At 42.5% G+C, this 16,148-nt stretch overlaps 2 protein-coding genes across 3 annotated transcripts in view; both read left to right on the plus strand.

Moving 5' to 3' along the window:
• Window positions 1–11,520, plus strand: part of TBC1D2B (TBC1 domain family member 2B) — a 31,488-nt gene extending 19,968 nt beyond the window's left edge. For both annotated transcript variants that reach the window (XM_041427660.1, XM_041427661.1), the window contains exons 8-13: window positions 895–1,088; window positions 2,029–2,523; window positions 3,632–3,749; window positions 4,438–4,623; window positions 4,963–5,084; window positions 7,575–11,520. In XM_041427660.1, coding sequence (XP_041283594.1) covers window positions 895–1,088; window positions 2,029–2,523; window positions 3,632–3,749; window positions 4,438–4,623; window positions 4,963–5,084; window positions 7,575–7,770 — 1,311 coding nt within the window. In that variant the 3' untranslated portion in view covers window positions 7,771–11,520. The remainder of the gene's footprint in view (window positions 1–894; window positions 1,089–2,028; window positions 2,524–3,631; window positions 3,750–4,437; window positions 4,624–4,962; window positions 5,085–7,574) is intronic.
• Window positions 11,521–15,197: 3,677 nt separating this feature from the next.
• Window positions 15,198–16,148, plus strand: part of DAPK2 (death associated protein kinase 2) — a 72,791-nt gene continuing 71,840 nt past the window's right edge. The window contains exon 1 of the mRNA XM_041427690.1: window positions 15,198–15,250. The gene's annotated coding sequence lies outside the window, so the exon portion shown is untranslated. The remainder of the gene's footprint in view (window positions 15,251–16,148) is intronic.

Raw genomic sequence — 16,148 nt, forward strand, 5'->3', positions numbered from 1 at the left:
CTTTAGCCCTAAATATACCCAGGAAATGGAACCATTTAAGTGTATTAAATATGATAGCTTAAAAAAAAAGCCCTCTCAGTCCTTACAGACGAATCTTTCTGAATAGGTTCTTGAAAGAAGTAATTGCTTTTAAAATTGTGTGACCCAGTGGAACATTTTAATAACTTACGAACAAAGGCATGTACATGTCTGAAAACATGGTTTCCTCAGAATTAAGGCTGTAATGATTTTTTTTTGAAGGTCAGTGACAGGATGTGTAAGGATTTATAGGTCACTATCGAGCTTTCTCCTGAGCACAAAGGATGACTGTGTTATGGTGAATGTAATTTCTGTCTGGATGAATTTGAGTGTAGAGATGTTGCAGGTAAATAATAAAGATTTCAGTGCTTGGGGTTAGGGGAGAATGCACTCATCTGCAACTAAGGTTAGATACCTGTAGCTGGTTTGGTAGGCTTTGATTTTAGTTGTTTGGAAGCCATGCACTCAGTGGCCAGGCTTAAATGCTGTATTTTTGGCACAGAGGTGTGTGCTTACAATTCTTACATGCTATTACCTGACTCATATGCCACTTAAGTTGTCCTTGTTCAAACATGCACAGACTAAAGCTGCTACAATGCAACTATTTGTTCTTTTAAGGTATTTCATACAATGCAGTGATAATTAAGGTTTGCTCAGAATTTCCACATGCAAAAATACTTGTGGTGGAAAACATCTGGTCTACTATGCTGCCTTATGTTTCCCAGCATTACAAAAATGAGGAAGTTAAGCTGGCTGTTCTTGACTTAGATGTTTCTAAGCAGCATAAACCAACAGAATAGCACTGAGCCAGGTTTTAAAAGAAGTGTAGTACAAAGTAAGTGTCTAAAGATTTGTATCATGTATTGTTTTCTGCAGTATACCAGCTTAGAAGCCAAACTCTGCCAGATTGAAAGTAAATACTTGATCTTGCTTCAAGAAATGAAAACTCCTGTTTGTTCTGAGGATCAAAGTCCTGCTCGTGAGGTTATCACACAGTTACTGGAAGATGCCTTGAAAGCAGAACCCAGTGAACAACCAGAACAAGCATTTTTCAAACCCCACCTGGTCAGGTAGTTTGGTCCTGTTAAATTAAATGTATGTGTGTCTTGGCCAGTGGGCCCTATTATAACACTGGAAAGCAGACAGTGAGACCGTATTTGCAGGTTTGGGTTATTTATTGTATTTCCCTTCATTAATGAGGGAATTGTCACGAAATCCTTTTAGCTGTATAAAAACATTGTCTTGGGGAAGACATCTGGTGCAGGTCAAAATGCAGATTGAGCTCTGGGTGGGCTAATCTGGAAGATGAGGGGCCACGAGGCCTGGTGGCACCAGCCAGGTAAGGAGCACTGGGAGGCACAGCGAGGACTCAGGAGGAGGAGGGCTGCGAGGAGCTAAAAGCCGCGGGATTCCTTTGTTGTGCTTCGTGGCACGGCCCGGGCTGTGTCTGTGTGCCTCGAATGAGGTGTTTTATGGAGCCTCAGACTCTGCCGAGGGAAGCCTGGGGTGGAAGCTGTGAGGAAACCTGGCCGGGCTGTGAGTGTGGGGTGTGCAGGCGCTGAGCAGGAACTGTTGGGGGGGCTTTGGCCCCAGCAGTGACATCTCTGTTGGGAGTGTGGCTGCCAGGGAGTCTGAGAAATGGTCCATTGGGAAATGTCACTGACACATTTATTCATTAATTGAGATAAATATCAAACTTAGACAAAGGTATTGCCCTACAGCTGCTGAAGGTGAGCTGCTGAGGAGATGGGTACATTCCAACTCGACCATGTTGTTAAATAAATTACTTAGTTTGTGTAAGTAATATATACCGGAACATGAGCACCAAGTCTTTTGTATATGGAATTGTACAAGTAATTGTTAAATAAAGAATATACTTCAGAAAAGTGTTTAATAAGAAGAACTTGAGAGCTATGGAGAGTGGCTGTGAAGTAACTTTATGGTGAGAAATTGAGAGCTTCAGGGCTACTGATCATATTTTTAAAACCTTTTTTCTTCCCTCCATTACAGTGAATATGATATATATGGTTTTCAGACTATCCCAGAGGATGATGATGAGGAGAAACTAGTAGCAAAATCACGAGCTTTGGACTTGAGATCACTTTCACTTAGTGAAAATCGAGAGATCTCCACAGGAGTGAAATGGGAAAACTATCTTGCAAGCACAATGAATAGAGAGATGATGCGCTGTGTGGAACTGAAGAACCTTATTCGGTCTGGAATTCCGCACGAGCACCGTTCCAGGATGTGGAAATGGTGTGTCAATCTCCATGTTAAAAAGTTCAAGGACAGTGCAGTACCTGGCTACTTCCAAATCTTGCTTCAAAAAGCTCTGGAAAAACCAAATCCCGCATCTAAACAGATTGAGTTGGATCTCTTGAGGACTTTGCCAAACAACAAACATTACTCCTCCCCAACATCTGAAGGGATCCAGAAGCTGCGAAATGTGCTGCTGGCATTTTCCTGGAGAAATCCTGATATAGGGTATTGCCAAGGGCTCAACAGGTAAGATTTTGTTTATCTTGGTTTATAAGTATGCAGTGAAACACCTAGTGAGCCTTTCAAATCCCATGTATGGCAACATGGTTTCGAACAACAGTTTGCCTTATGGGCTGTATGCTCATAATTTATAATAAACAAACTACTATCACATTTTTTAAACCAATGAAAAAAGTAGTTGACCTGGATAATAAGTTGACCTGGATAATAACAAGTAAAATCAACTTGGCATCCAAACTGGAACTGGAATTAACTCTTAAGAAATGAGCTACTCAAATGTAGTTTTACATTGACTTCATGTCAGTGGTAGGGGATTGTGTTGCTTTTTTATGCGAGAATTTGTTAGGTTTTTTCTTCTTTTAAAGCAAGCAGAAAAAAAAATGCTTGAAAACCTTTTTTCATATTGTTAAGGCAATACATTTCAGCATTTTCCACTGATGTCTTCAATCAGAATTGCAGAATTTAAAGGGGATTCTTGTGTTACAATGCTAAGAAAAATTCTTATTCGTTGCAGTTGGCCTTTGCCAGAATAGCTTTGCTACTTGGAGATCTGTAGTAAATGAAGGTGCTACTTGAAGCAGGTGTGTTGGTCTAACACCCTGTCTCATCCCCATGATGTAATACTATAGATGCCCACTTGTGCACTATTTTATGTACTAGCGAAGGTTTTTGAACTTACAGCAGCTTTGTCTTTTGAAAGAGCACTGAAGAAGTAGTAGAATAGAAGCAGTGAGTCATGTAGTAGAGGTGGTGAGGTGGTGGTGGTAGCAGTAGTAGTAATGTGGAAACCTCCACCTAACACCCTTAGAATAAACATCTCCTTTCTAAACTAGACTCTATGTTTAGAGGGCTCTTAAAACTGGCAACAGCAACACTTCAAGAAATTCTAAGAGCAAGTTTTTGCCTTTTTCTGTTTTCTTATTTAGCTGAATACAAATACTTGGTGTGGCTGAGAAGGCGTGGCTTTGCCCCCTCTTAAAATTCATCAAGTTTTGCTGTTCAGTGCTCTGCTGTTAATACATTTACCTCTGCTGAACACAAAAAATACTTTAATGGTTCTTACTGTAGTTTGTATCTTTAATAACCTTCTCCTCCAAATAAACTCTGTTTTCAGGTTGGTAGCAATTGCACTTCTGTACTTGGAACAGGAAGATGCTTTTTGGTGTCTAGTAGCAATAGTGGAAGTTTTTATGCCTCGTGATTATTATACTAAGACACTGCTGGGATCCCAGGTATGTGCTCTGCTGGGTTAAAGTCTGGTCCTGTAAACTGCAGCCAGTCAACAGCTTTCCTCTGCAGCTGTCTGATGGGTCTCTTTGGAAGGGGATGGGAGTGGAGTTGACAGGGGTGGGTTCCAAGAACAAGGACCTTGTTTGGACAAGGACTCTAACAGTGAGATAGTTGTTCAGCGTCCTGCTTGGAGTCCTTAACCCCCCTTCTCATTGATAGCTTCACAACCCTGAGCTGTGTTATCGTTCCTTTCCTCACATTTGGGGGAATGGTGGTGCAAGGCTCTGGGGAGGGCAGGGTGAGAATGCATTTGCAGTGCTGTGGGCAGTAGCTGCTGTAGCATTCCTGCTTCCAGGTGATGCTCTGGTCCAGGCTTCCTTCTCCAGCCAGCATTCTCTCTGCTTCTGTGCTCCTGCACCAATGCAGTACTGGTGATCAGTATTAGAAACACCCCACCTGTGCTGGAGGAGCCTTGTGAGGCCGGGGCTGGGTTGAGAAGCAGACAAGGGCAATCTGCAGCGGGGTTGCTGTGCGTGCTTTGGGTGGATCTAGCTTGGAGGTGCGAGCTACACAATCCTGGGTTTCCTGGTTACCTCTGGAAAAACTTGCACTTGCAGATTGGTAACAGCCTTGCTCTGAATGATGTGCTGGGAAATTGGAACAATAACACTCTATTTGTCATCCCTTTAGGTTGATCAGCGAGTGTTTAAGGATTTATTGAGCGAGAAGCTTCCACGATTACATGCTCATTTTGAACAATATAAAGTTGATTATACGCTCATCACTTTCAACTGGTTTCTTGTGGTTTTTGTGGACAGCGTGGTTAGTGACATCCTTTTCAAAATCTGGGACTCCTTCCTCTATGAGGGACCAAAGGTGAACCTAATGGGCTGAGTTTGTTCATTTTTTACCTGATAACAAAGTACTGTGGTGTTACTGAGTGCAGGGCTAAAAGAAGGTTGCTTTGCAAAACTCCTGTTAGATAAAATGACATCTAGGAAAAAAAACAAGGGAGGAACTGTGCATAACCATTCAAAACGTTTTCAAGACTTTGGAAGTAGGGGCTGGGGCAGGGAAGGGAGATAGAGATGTGACTGAAGGGCTTAAGTGCAGCCTGAGCACGAGGAGCTCTTGTTGGGGTTTTATAAAGATGGTCATGAAACTCAATGTATTCTGTACTTACAAAGTACCAAATATTATATGTATTTTTATCAGGTAATATTCCGATTTGCCCTAGCACTGTTTAAGTACAAAGAAGAGGAAATCTTAAAGCTGCAAGATTCAATGTCTATTTTCAAGTACCTTCGCTATTTCACACGCACCATCCTCGATGCCAGGTGGGTAACTCACACTGGGGTGGCACTGAGGGACTTGTAGTGGGCCATGGGAGATGTCTGTCTTGTGGCTTTGGTTGTTTTCATCTAGATCCTAATTCATATATAAAGCAACTAGAGATGCAACCAACTGCTAGGATTTGTCATGAGCACTTTTATCTGGTAGAGACAAATCAGAAGTGATGTAGGCTTAAATAGTAATTTTTGCTTGTGAAGGAGATTACCTTGCCTAGGTGTTATATCGTGGTACCAACACACCAGAATTTCAACCATAGGTGAAGTTTCCCTCTGCATTGCAGATGTAACTTGTTACAACTAAAATGTTTTATGATCAGTGAAAATACATCCTGGTTCAAGCATTAAAGACGTGAGCCCTGTCCCCCACAGCTTAAATCTCTTGTGCATGGTTAATGCACGGGCTCCTGCCACATAGTTCCAGCTGGTTTTAATACATACTTGGAAGCAGAGACTAAATACAAATTAGATAATTTTCTTGTCTTCAGTTCTTGCATAGGAGTTACAGTTTGTAAATTAGGGTCTAGTGTTTTTAGATTCCTGGTTTCAAGACTGTAGAGCAGCAGGTTAATCTTAAAAAGAAAAGTCATACTGGGATTGGTTTAATGTCTCAAAAATGTTTTGCACATCTTTTGAAGTTCACTAATTTTCAGTTTAGAGAAAAACTGGGTATTGAAATCTGAGATTTTTTTTTTTATGTGATAAACTCCACATAAATTGAGGCTTCCACTTTGACTCCTGCTGCAAGGGCTCTATTATTTTTACTTCTTGTGTTTCAATTTTGACTGGAGAGAAGTTAAAGCTGAATAAGCTTGTGTTTGAAAGGGATTGCTGGGATTGATGCAGAGAGAAAAAAACTAAATTTTTTTGTCCTTACCTAATCCAAACAAAATTGTGATATTTAATCAGAGGTGAAGATTTGGCTTTCTATTCCTTTTCCATTTGTGGAAATTACGTCTTGATTCTACTGTCTAAACTTTCTGGTGCTGAAATAACCTATTTTAAAGATTTCTAAAATTGCTGAGTTTGGTGTTAACAAAATGAACTAATTAGGGATCAGTGGGGGATGGGGAGTTCAAGTGAGGACAGAAGGACAGAATTCAGTACATCAAAGATATTTGCAATACAAATATGCTCTGTGCTGATCTGTACGTCTCTGCCTTTTGGGGTTTTAAGGGTGGAAGCAGTGCAGTGCCACTTAGGGAATATGGATCTGCATGCTAGGACTAACAAGACAGAATTCAAAGTGCCTGTTTTCTGATTCTGCCATGTTTGTACAAGTTTTACATCATCAACATCTGAGCAGTACAGAAGCAGGTAGGATGAGGCCTTTCTTGATATGGACAAAAAATGATCCTGTTGTAGAGGAAAAATTCAGAAATATTTATTTGTATAGAATTCATGGATGTTCTGAATGGTTAAAATCATTCTGCACAGAGTTTCTAAGTTCAAACTCTGTAGTAAGTGAAAGGTCTCTACAGACACGTGCATAATTGTATTCTAGTTACAGGATGTCATAGCTGGGTTTTTCTACAGAGCCATGGCATGTTGTGCACAGGTGGTGAAGCTGCTGGAATATCTTCTGTGTAGAAGTAGCAGGAAATCATTCCTTGATCACTCAAAAATACAAACCTACAATTAAATAAACTGTCCAAAGAAGTTTTCCTAATATTTATTTCTGATAATTAGAATAAATTAAATATTCCAGTTCCCCTTTTTTCCTTATTAAACAAAGATGGGTTTGGGTGTAGATCAGCAATAATGGTGCAGTTGGATGCAGTCGTTTTGGACTGATTAGACTGACCAGTTGCTGGGTTTGCTCAGACTGCAGGATGGTATGATGCACTGTGACTCTGGAAGGGGGCTGGATCCTCTGTGGTGCTTCGCATTGTGCTCTGACATGTTTGGCTTGACACTGGTCTAGAGGTCTCTGTGCTCCAGCCAGCAGAACCCCCAGAGCATTCCACTGTGTTGGAAACTATGGCTTGTCCATGTTCTGTATTCTCTTGTCTGCGTCTGTGTTGTCCCTGGCTTTATCTGGTCTCTTGATTGTCAGATTATCTTGGTTAACTGGAGAGCTGAGTGGTTTGGGATTGAAGGAGCTGCTGTGGGTTCTGTGGAGGAAGTTATCCAATCTGTACAGGTAACTGGATGTACCGAGTATGCAGTGTAGCCAAGGAAGCTCTGATGACCCAAGCTTACGTATTCTGCTCAGCATTTCAAGGCTGTGATCTTTATAGCAGAGTTTACAGGTGGCTTGGGGAACTCTTGAGCATTTGATTACACTTTATTAGTTGAACTAACCTTAAGCCTGAATGCTTTATAGAAATTTCTTGAAGTAGTAATAACATCTGAGACCTATGAAGTGTGAAAGAGACCAGAGATATGTGACATACGATTGATAAAAGTCGACGTGGATGAAGTTTAAAAGCCCACCAAATACGAATGATTGTCTTCTACTATTATGTAATCTTGCAGGAAACTGACTGCTATTGCTTTTGGAGACCTGAACCCTTTTCCCTTACGCCAGATCAGGAACCGCAGGGCCTATCACCTGGAGAAAGTGCGCCTGGAGCTGACAGAGCTGGAAGCCATCCGCGAGGACTTCCTGCGTGAGCGAGAGACCTGCGCAGAAAAAAGAGACCTTATTAGTGATGATGAGGAGGATAGCTGAAACTGCTTAATATAAACTGTTCTTTGGGATCATGACCAAAGTGAGTTAACCTCCAAAACACTTTATTAATCCTGTGAAACAGAATGTAAACTCATTGCTTTTGGAAATATGCAGGACAGATTTCCAAATCCCAGCACTTTCAGATATACCACTTAGTATGGAGGCCAAACACTTCTGTTTACATTTATGTTCCTGGAATCATTTGTAGAGCACTTAATATCTGTCTCAGTTTAGTCAATCAGCTGAATTGACAGTTGTTTTCTCACAGTGCACCATTAATTGTCTGGATGTGAAACAATAAGAAAAGGCCATGCTCTGTTACATTCGTTGCCATTCTGAGTTTAGGGGTTTTTTGATGTAATCATGTTTTCCGTAGTGCAGGCTCAATGTGAGCGGACATCCATATTTCTTAGGTTCAGGTTGGCTCCATCCAGCCTTTCTTGAGGTTGCTAACCAGAAAAGCATGGGATGAAGATTCCTTTGTCTTTTCCTGCAGTGTCATGCAATGAATCACCAAACAGAACCCTTGAATATGTGTACTCTAAAGTAAAGGTAAAATAAGTACCTATTTCTGTTACTGCCTGTCGAGTGTGTACTGAAACAGTGGTAGCAAACATGATTTCTACTTTTCAGGGCAGCTGTGTCGATAAAGATTCTCATTAATGGAAAGGGGTTTAGAGATCAAACGCTCTTTAATCAATTTTATTTGTATTCACTGTTTTGATTCGAATGGTTCAAAAATGCCACAACCAAACTCCAGATATTATGGAAGAATGGAGCTTGTCACAGGAGTACCATGCTTTAGGAGCTAATTTTTTGCATATGTGTTGAAGGGTTGTTTTGATATGGTTTTTTTGTTTCTGTGAAGGTTTTTTGTTGGTTTTTTTTTCCTTTTCTTTTAATGCTTCTTCCTCTTCAGGACCTAAGGTGAAGTCTCGCTCTTTAAGAAGAAACACAGCATGCTTTCTGCATGATTGTAGAACTATTGTACAATAGTGGTAGTGACTGGGTTCATAATACAAATATTTACCAATCAATCAAATGAAACCTAAAGGTCACAGCATGCACACAGGAGCTGAAGATCCTTTTTCAACAGAAAAATGCAATATTCTCCTAATGCACTCAGCTTTACTGTGAGTGTTGGATGCACTTCCTGCGAGACAGCTGTAAGGAGCAACATCTGGGCTGTTGAGCTATAGTGTTTCTGCTGTGGAAGTGTTACTTGGGGCCATTTTCTCTCATTTGGTGACTAGCAGTGTTCATGAGTGGTTCTTGGGAGAAGGAGAGTTACTTTCTTGCTGGCTATTCTATGGACTTTTACAGCGTTTTTTCTTGAACTGTTGGATTTTCAGAATGTTGTATTGAATATAGTGTGTCATGATAAAACTACGATTCAAATACTAGGCAGCAAATCACCAGGCTCTGGGGAAGTGGTTAACTAGCAAAACAGAAAACTAATCATTGGGAAGAGTCAAGTGCATCAAGCTTGTATTTTATGTGTTTTGTTTTGCTTTTCTAGAAGTAGTAGAACTTTATTGGGTATAATCATGTAACTGTTTTAGTCAACTTAAGTGTGGGCAGAGAGAAATCCTGCTTCTGATTCACAGCACTTTCAAAAAAAAATTATTTTAGATAATATAGTTGTAGCCTTCTCCAAGTAAGCATATTATAAGTTAGTTTATATGGAAGGGAACTATTTAATCAGAGGTGATGTTGTAACTTAGAGGACTACTTTTGATATGAAATTTATGCTTCCTGTATGACTCATAATTTTTACCTAGCCAGCAAATCCTTGCCAATAAGAAACGAATGGATTTGTATGTTACTAGTCTTCTGAAATGTCCTCTACATTGTCTGTGGTAGGAAGTAGCTAGGGATTTTTTTCTAATTCCCTAGTTACTTTTGGTTGTGTACTGGAGGGCAGGGTTTTGATATTATTGCATGTACTGTATTCTTTTTCTACTTACAATCAGTATTTGAATACAAAAAATGGGACCAGGTTTTCTAATTTTCTAGTTATGCTGTCTTGGTTTTGAAAGAGCTGGTCTCTAAATCAATATGTAATGCAGGCTTTTTTTTGTATGTTTGTATTAATGATGTTGTCAAGTGTTAAATGAATTTTTTGTTAAGGTAAAGATCTTCCTTTCAGTGACCACAAGTGAAATATTAAGGTGAAGAATTTAGATACTTGTACTTACCCTATTTCTACAATCCATTTTTTTTTTGGCTTTGAGTCTTCACTGTGAACTAGTCCTATGACATCAGGAGATGTTTTCAGACTGATTCCGTTGAAGTTTTTGGGTTGTGAAGATAAAACTAAGTTTGAGGCAATGGTTCGGGAAGTTCTTTAGCTGCCAAAACACGACCTGCAATATTCCAGGACCATTTCTGTTGGAGTTGTGCTTATGGTTCAGTTTGTGTGCACACGTGTTGCTGTGTTTCGTTCTATTAAGTTGTTTCCACTTGTACAGAAAAGCCAAGTAGCTCTATTTCTTCTGCCATGGTGTGACTGTTACCCACAAATGCTAGGAATCCTGTGGAAATTGTGTTGTCTCTGGGTATTTTGTCAGCTTGCAGATAAGAAATGAGTCGATGCTGTCATGCTCAAGTTCCCAGCAAGCTGTTGGCTTCATGTTGTTAAGCCTTGTTACTGATTTAGCGATGAGCTAAAAGGCCAAAAAACTGCAGAGGCTTCTCACCTCTGGCCACTAGCAGTCTCCGTGGAACAAAAATAAGGTGTATAGCAGGAAGTAACATCAGGGGAGCTTGCCTTGCTTGCTGTTGCAAATGTCATTGTGTGACTTAGTTTTCTAGTGGTGCTTAAATCTGGTTACCTTGGAGAGTAGTAACTCATTAGGGACAAGCAGGATACACAGGCAGTATGTAAACCTGATGAAACCAGGCCAAAATACAGTGTACCTCAGTGGCCTGCCAAAGCTGAGCTGCATGGAGCCCCAGAGTTTGTGCTCGTGTGTGAATTCTGAGGTGGTGCATGAGGTTTACCATTCATGCCAGCCAGATGGCGGGCACTTGACCTATTCATGCACATAAGAACTGCCAAGAAAATATTTTAACTTCAAGGCCTTGCACATAACGTGCAAAGAGTTCCTCATGTGTGGTTCCCAGAATATGTGATGTAACCCAGACCACTAAGTTGCATTGTGCAGAATATTCCTCCATCTCTATTCACGTGTGCATGGCTTCCTGGTGAAACTTTTCATTAGTTGTTTAAAAGGATCTGTTATCTTCTGTTAAATAGGCAAAGAATTGGTGCACTACACCTCTAGTTATTAGAACTGCACAGTATTTCTGCTTGACCTGTTTACAGGTAGTGTTATCATCCAGTATTATCACGTTGTTTGGTGGTCTTCTTTTTACCAGCTATGTAATCAATAAAAAGAATTTTTCTGTTGCCTTTTTGGTGTCTTCTGTGAGTGTCTCCCCTTCCCTTCAGTGTTTGTAAACATGGTAAGATATTTCAGCAGAAAGGGAAAGATTTTTTTTTTCATTATAAAACATCAGAAATGAATGGATGGTCTTAAATTTGACAGAGTTGGATGTTCAGACACATAACTGAGAAATGGCAAGTTGATTAATTTAATGAAATTGTATAGCTGTTTAAGCAACTGTTCCCTTAAGTGCCATGTTAAAAATCAGCAATATGCGGTACAAGAAATTTGAATCACAAACGTAAGTGATGTTATCTTCATGAAGATTGATGTAAAGAAAAAATAAATTGTTTATTACTTTATAGATTGCTCTGGTGGTTCTTCTTTTTTTTTTTTCTCCCCATAACAGATGGAAATATCTGCAGGTGTCATCAGAACAAACCAGTGGTAGAGCTTGCATTTTTGTCTGATAATGAGGTGTGAGAAAATCTCTATAAAGGAACATACATGTAAATTTAGCTTTGAAGCATGAAGATGTGAACTATAGACATGTTGCATGCAGGTGATGCTGACTGGGTAGACTTGTTGTTGATGTTCTTCATTTCTTGGGAGAAGACGGAGGGAGACAAAATTTGCATGAGTGTTCACAGGAATTTTCTGAGTTGACACACTTTCTGGGAAACATACTTGTATAATATCTCCTGACACCCCCGAAAGCTTCTTTAGGAGGCTTGGTAGTGATGTTCTGCACAGTCTTTTGTAGTCAAATAAATAATTTTAGCTGTTTTGAAAATTTAACCAAATAATTAATTTGGAAATCAAGTCTCACTATCTGTCTTTCAGATACGAATTTTGCATTTTGAAATTGCTTGAGTCCCTTAAAGAAGGAATCCCTCAGCTACTTCAGATATGTTACTTAATAGCCAAGTGTAAGGGAGGAAGGAAGAAGAGTTGGGACATGACTGTAATTGCATATCCAGGCCTGTCTTTAGATTAGAGGTGAATAGTGCACAGTTCTTGTCCTCTGGCTCTGCTACAGAATGGCAAGCTGTTATAGGAGTAGATATTGGCACAAGCTGGAAATCTCTTCAAAGGCGGTTGCAAAACAGGATGGAGATTAGCAGTTGGGGCAGAACACAACTATGGCCTAAAGACCTTGTATCCTGTATACTGAAAATTTTTAGTCAGATAAATATACAGAAAATTCTGGGAAGAGAGTGCATGGGGAGCAATGTCCTCACTTGGATACTTGGCATGTTTAGCTTGAGTGGGTTGTATTGCCCTGAGCAGCTGCTGGGGCCTGCAAAGAACAGCTGAGACTCCCATTTGCTCCTTAGAACTAAGTTTGAAGCATCTGCTCTCAGTGAGATTGTAATAAGGATGTGAGCGTGGATGATGTATGTTAAAAACCTGGTTCCTAAGAAATGCATAACTTAGGATAAGCACAGCTGGCCTACTCTGAACCAAGACCAAATACCTGCAGAGTCTCACTGCTCTGGCTGCCTGAGGGATGCAGAGAACACTCTGAATCTGCTGGTATTACAAGGTATCAGGTGTTCCTTCTCTGGGATTTTCAGAAGTGTGAAACATAGCTTCCTTATCTGCAGCTCCTTGACCTCAACAGAAAGCAGAATCCATGTAGTGCTGAAGCTTTAAGAATTCCCACACATGAAATATGTTCCCTCAGATAATGCAAAGGAAGGGTGTGCTCTGCTTTGGAAACTTCCCCCCTGGAAAACACGGTAAAAGGTTCAATCAGAAGTTAGCAGAGTGGTATTTTCACTGTGGTGATCAGCAGTAAAAGCCACATTTATCTACAGTTCAAGGATGCCCACCTGTAGTGCCAGCTTTTCAGACCATGAGACTAGAAAGTAAAACTCAGGGCTATATACTGAATGTGATTTAAAAAAACACAGTTATTAAATATATATATATCCAGTAATTATAACATTCCATATTAGAATATGCCTGGTAAATTAAGATGACTTTGGCCAACTAAGATTCCCCTGGTCTTGAGCAGCTGCATTCTGCTTTTGTCTCTCAAATGCAGTGTCCTTTTGGTGTGTACAAACCAGCTAGGTTGTGCAGTGAGTTTCCCCTAAGATGAATAGAATCAGTGATGTCTTCAGGCACTGTTATTAGTGATTAAACTGTGCAATATTGCTATTTGCCTGTTTTAAAAAATGCAGGTGGTGTTCTGGTTTTTAATCCTGGAACTCCCCCTTTGGAACATGTTTGGAACCCATAAGGTGTGGATTTCCTACTTTGTCACTTCTAAAGGAGGCTAGCAAATGTGTGGCTGCAGTGTTTGCTGGTGTTGCCTACTTGAAACACTGCTCAGGTTTGAGTTTTCTTTCTTGCCCTGTATGCACATAAAGGCTTTTACCTTCATCCAAAGATGTTAAAAAGAAATCTTGAGTTAGTGTTTTAAGAGTGAAAACTACAGAAGCATGAAAAAGCAGCATCCTACTTAGGCAGAACCTGTATTTGGACTTACAAACCCTGTGGACGTAGCAGCAGGTATGGGATTCAATCTACCTTTGCTTCTCTTGGAAACCTTTATTCAAAGTTATTCTCGGTCTGAGGGGGTTTGTTGCAATTTGAAAAGCAGATGTAGCCTCTCAGGGTGTTTTGTTCCCTTCCTTGCAGCTAGGAGCAAACAAAAGTGGTGGCCTTCCTCGTGCCCTTTTGCTCTGAGAATTTTGTAGTAGGATTGCTGTGACTTCCATGTGATCATATCCCATTATAGAACTACAGATGAGAAATTAAATATCTTTATTTCCCTTTGAGAGAGTTCTGAATGCTTCCACTGCCCTTTGAAACATTTACTATTGCTCCCATTTCCTGCTCTCCACCCTGTGTAGTATCAGATGCAGCCACTTTCCTTTCGGAGTTGGAAGAGCTGGGTGGAACTCGTGAGCTGTGAACGCCACTCCCAGGGCAGGCGATCCGGGGCACAGTTCAGTCCTCTTGACTTGGGACAAGCCAAGTTTCTTTTAAACTGTGATAATAAAAACCACTGCCTTTAGGTACTTGCCTAGAATAAATCACTCTTAAATTTAGCTATCTTCACACCATACTGCAAAGGAAAACATCCTGCTTATTTATGTATGATAGTTTGCCGTTACCGTTGTGTTACCTTAATCACATAGAGGATTGGAAGAGAAGGCAACCTGGTACTTGTAATTTATTTTGAAGGTGTGAACAATCCCACATTATTTTTCACTAGCAAATGATGGATATTAACTTGCCCAGAAGAAATGCAAGGAGACCTAAGAGTGTTTACTGTGATTACTGCGTGTCAAATAAAGCCGGAGAAAATCTAGTTTTATGGATTTTGGGGATGTCTGTATGATGGGAGAGTTAACAGATGAGCAATGTCGTTGTTGGAAGGCAGCACTTGGGCTACAGCAGCTTGGGAAGCAGGATGGCAGAGGTTTGTTACAGCAGTGCATGTGGATGCAGCTTCAGCTGCACGGGTGAGGTCTGGCAGCCTGCGCTGTTCTTTGCCACAGTGGTCTCTTGAAACAACGGGCAATTTCACCGGGTAATGGTGAGTTTCAGACCACGCCGTAACCAAATCTAGGCTTGTGTTTCGGCTTGTAGAGAATACAGAAACAAAGCTTGTACAACTTAAGTGCCTCTTCATTGGATTGGCCTCCTCAGCCTTATTTTCTTAGTACTGCTTTCACATATCCTGTATGTACTAAAGCAAGGAAATGGGATTCTACATCTGAGATGTTTCCCAGTCAGCCTGGGTGAGCTGTGTTGGACTGGAAAGCTTTGGACCGGCCCAGCATCCCATTAGGGGCAGTGCAGGGCTGCTACAGTCGTGGTGGTGCGGGGTGCCCCGCAGGCTGCATCGGCCCCACAATGCCACCAGGCAGCATTGCTGCGGCCGGAGCGATTGTCCCCCCGCCCCGCAGCCAGCCCGACACCGCCGCCTTCCCCTCACGGGCTGCCCTGGGCGGAGCGCGGAGCCGGGCCCTTCCTCCGGGCCGGCGGCGGGCGGGGCCCTGCGGCTCCTCCGCCCGGCCCGGCCCGGCCCGGCCCGGCCCGGCCCTGCGCGCTCACGGAGCCCGGCGGACGCGGTAAGTGGGCGCTGCCCCCTCAGTTGGCGGCGCCTCCGCAGGTTCCCTTCTCTATGTTCCTCTGGGTCTCCCTTACGCTGAGTCGCCCTCACGGCGCTCCCGCTCCGCGTCCCGCCTGTGAGGTGTCGCGGCTGTGCAGCACCTCTGGCCGGGCAGGTCCGGGGTCGGCGGCGAGTCCCTCCCGCGGAGCTGGGGGTGTGCGGACCCTCGGCCTCTTCACGGTGTCTGCGCTGGCTCTGTGTGTGCCCGCAGCCGCCGTCCGGGGACAAAGGCAGCTCCCCGCAGCATCCCCGCCGCGAGCAGCTGTCCTTTCTCCCCGAGCAGGTCCCGCAGGGGCCGGTTCCACAAGTGCCCCTGTTGGTGCTGCATGCCGCTCGGTCTGGCGCTGTTCCTGTCCGAGGCCATCGGGAACATTCAGCGAATGCTGTGCTCAACTTCCATCGTTTATCCGCAAGTTTCTTCCTGCCTTTTCCCTCATGCAGCCTCACTTGGGTTTCTTTACACCTGTTCCTATGGCCCGTGGGCCGAGGGGTCCTGGGGCAGCGCAGCACCGTGAGGGGACTGGTTTGGCTGGCCTGCATGCGTGCAGGGGACAGTCAAGAGGGAAGATGTGAGTCGCAGTGCTCACCTGCGTAATGAGAGAGGGCAAAGCTCATCTCTGACCCCTGTTTTGAAACATCAGCTGGTTTCAGACTTTCCTGTGCCTTTCAGTTGCTGGTGCAAGAAACAGAGATGGCAGAGGCGAGGTGTCCCTCTTGTCTTTGGGGCAGTGATGTGAATGATGAGCAGCAGTAATCCTTGGAGGCGCCTCAGGGACGGGGAGCAGGGCTGTGCCCGTGCCATGCCAGCGTGCCTGGCATTGCGGCTTCCCTGCGCCCTGAGCGTCCAGGCTGTGCTC

Source organism: Onychostruthus taczanowskii, unplaced genomic scaffold, assembly GCF_017590055.1.
Source record: "Onychostruthus taczanowskii isolate IOZ18803 unplaced genomic scaffold, ASM1759005v1 scaffold118, whole genome shotgun sequence".
In the NCBI taxonomy this organism is placed as follows: Eukaryota; Metazoa; Chordata; class Aves; order Passeriformes; family Passeridae; genus Onychostruthus; species Onychostruthus taczanowskii.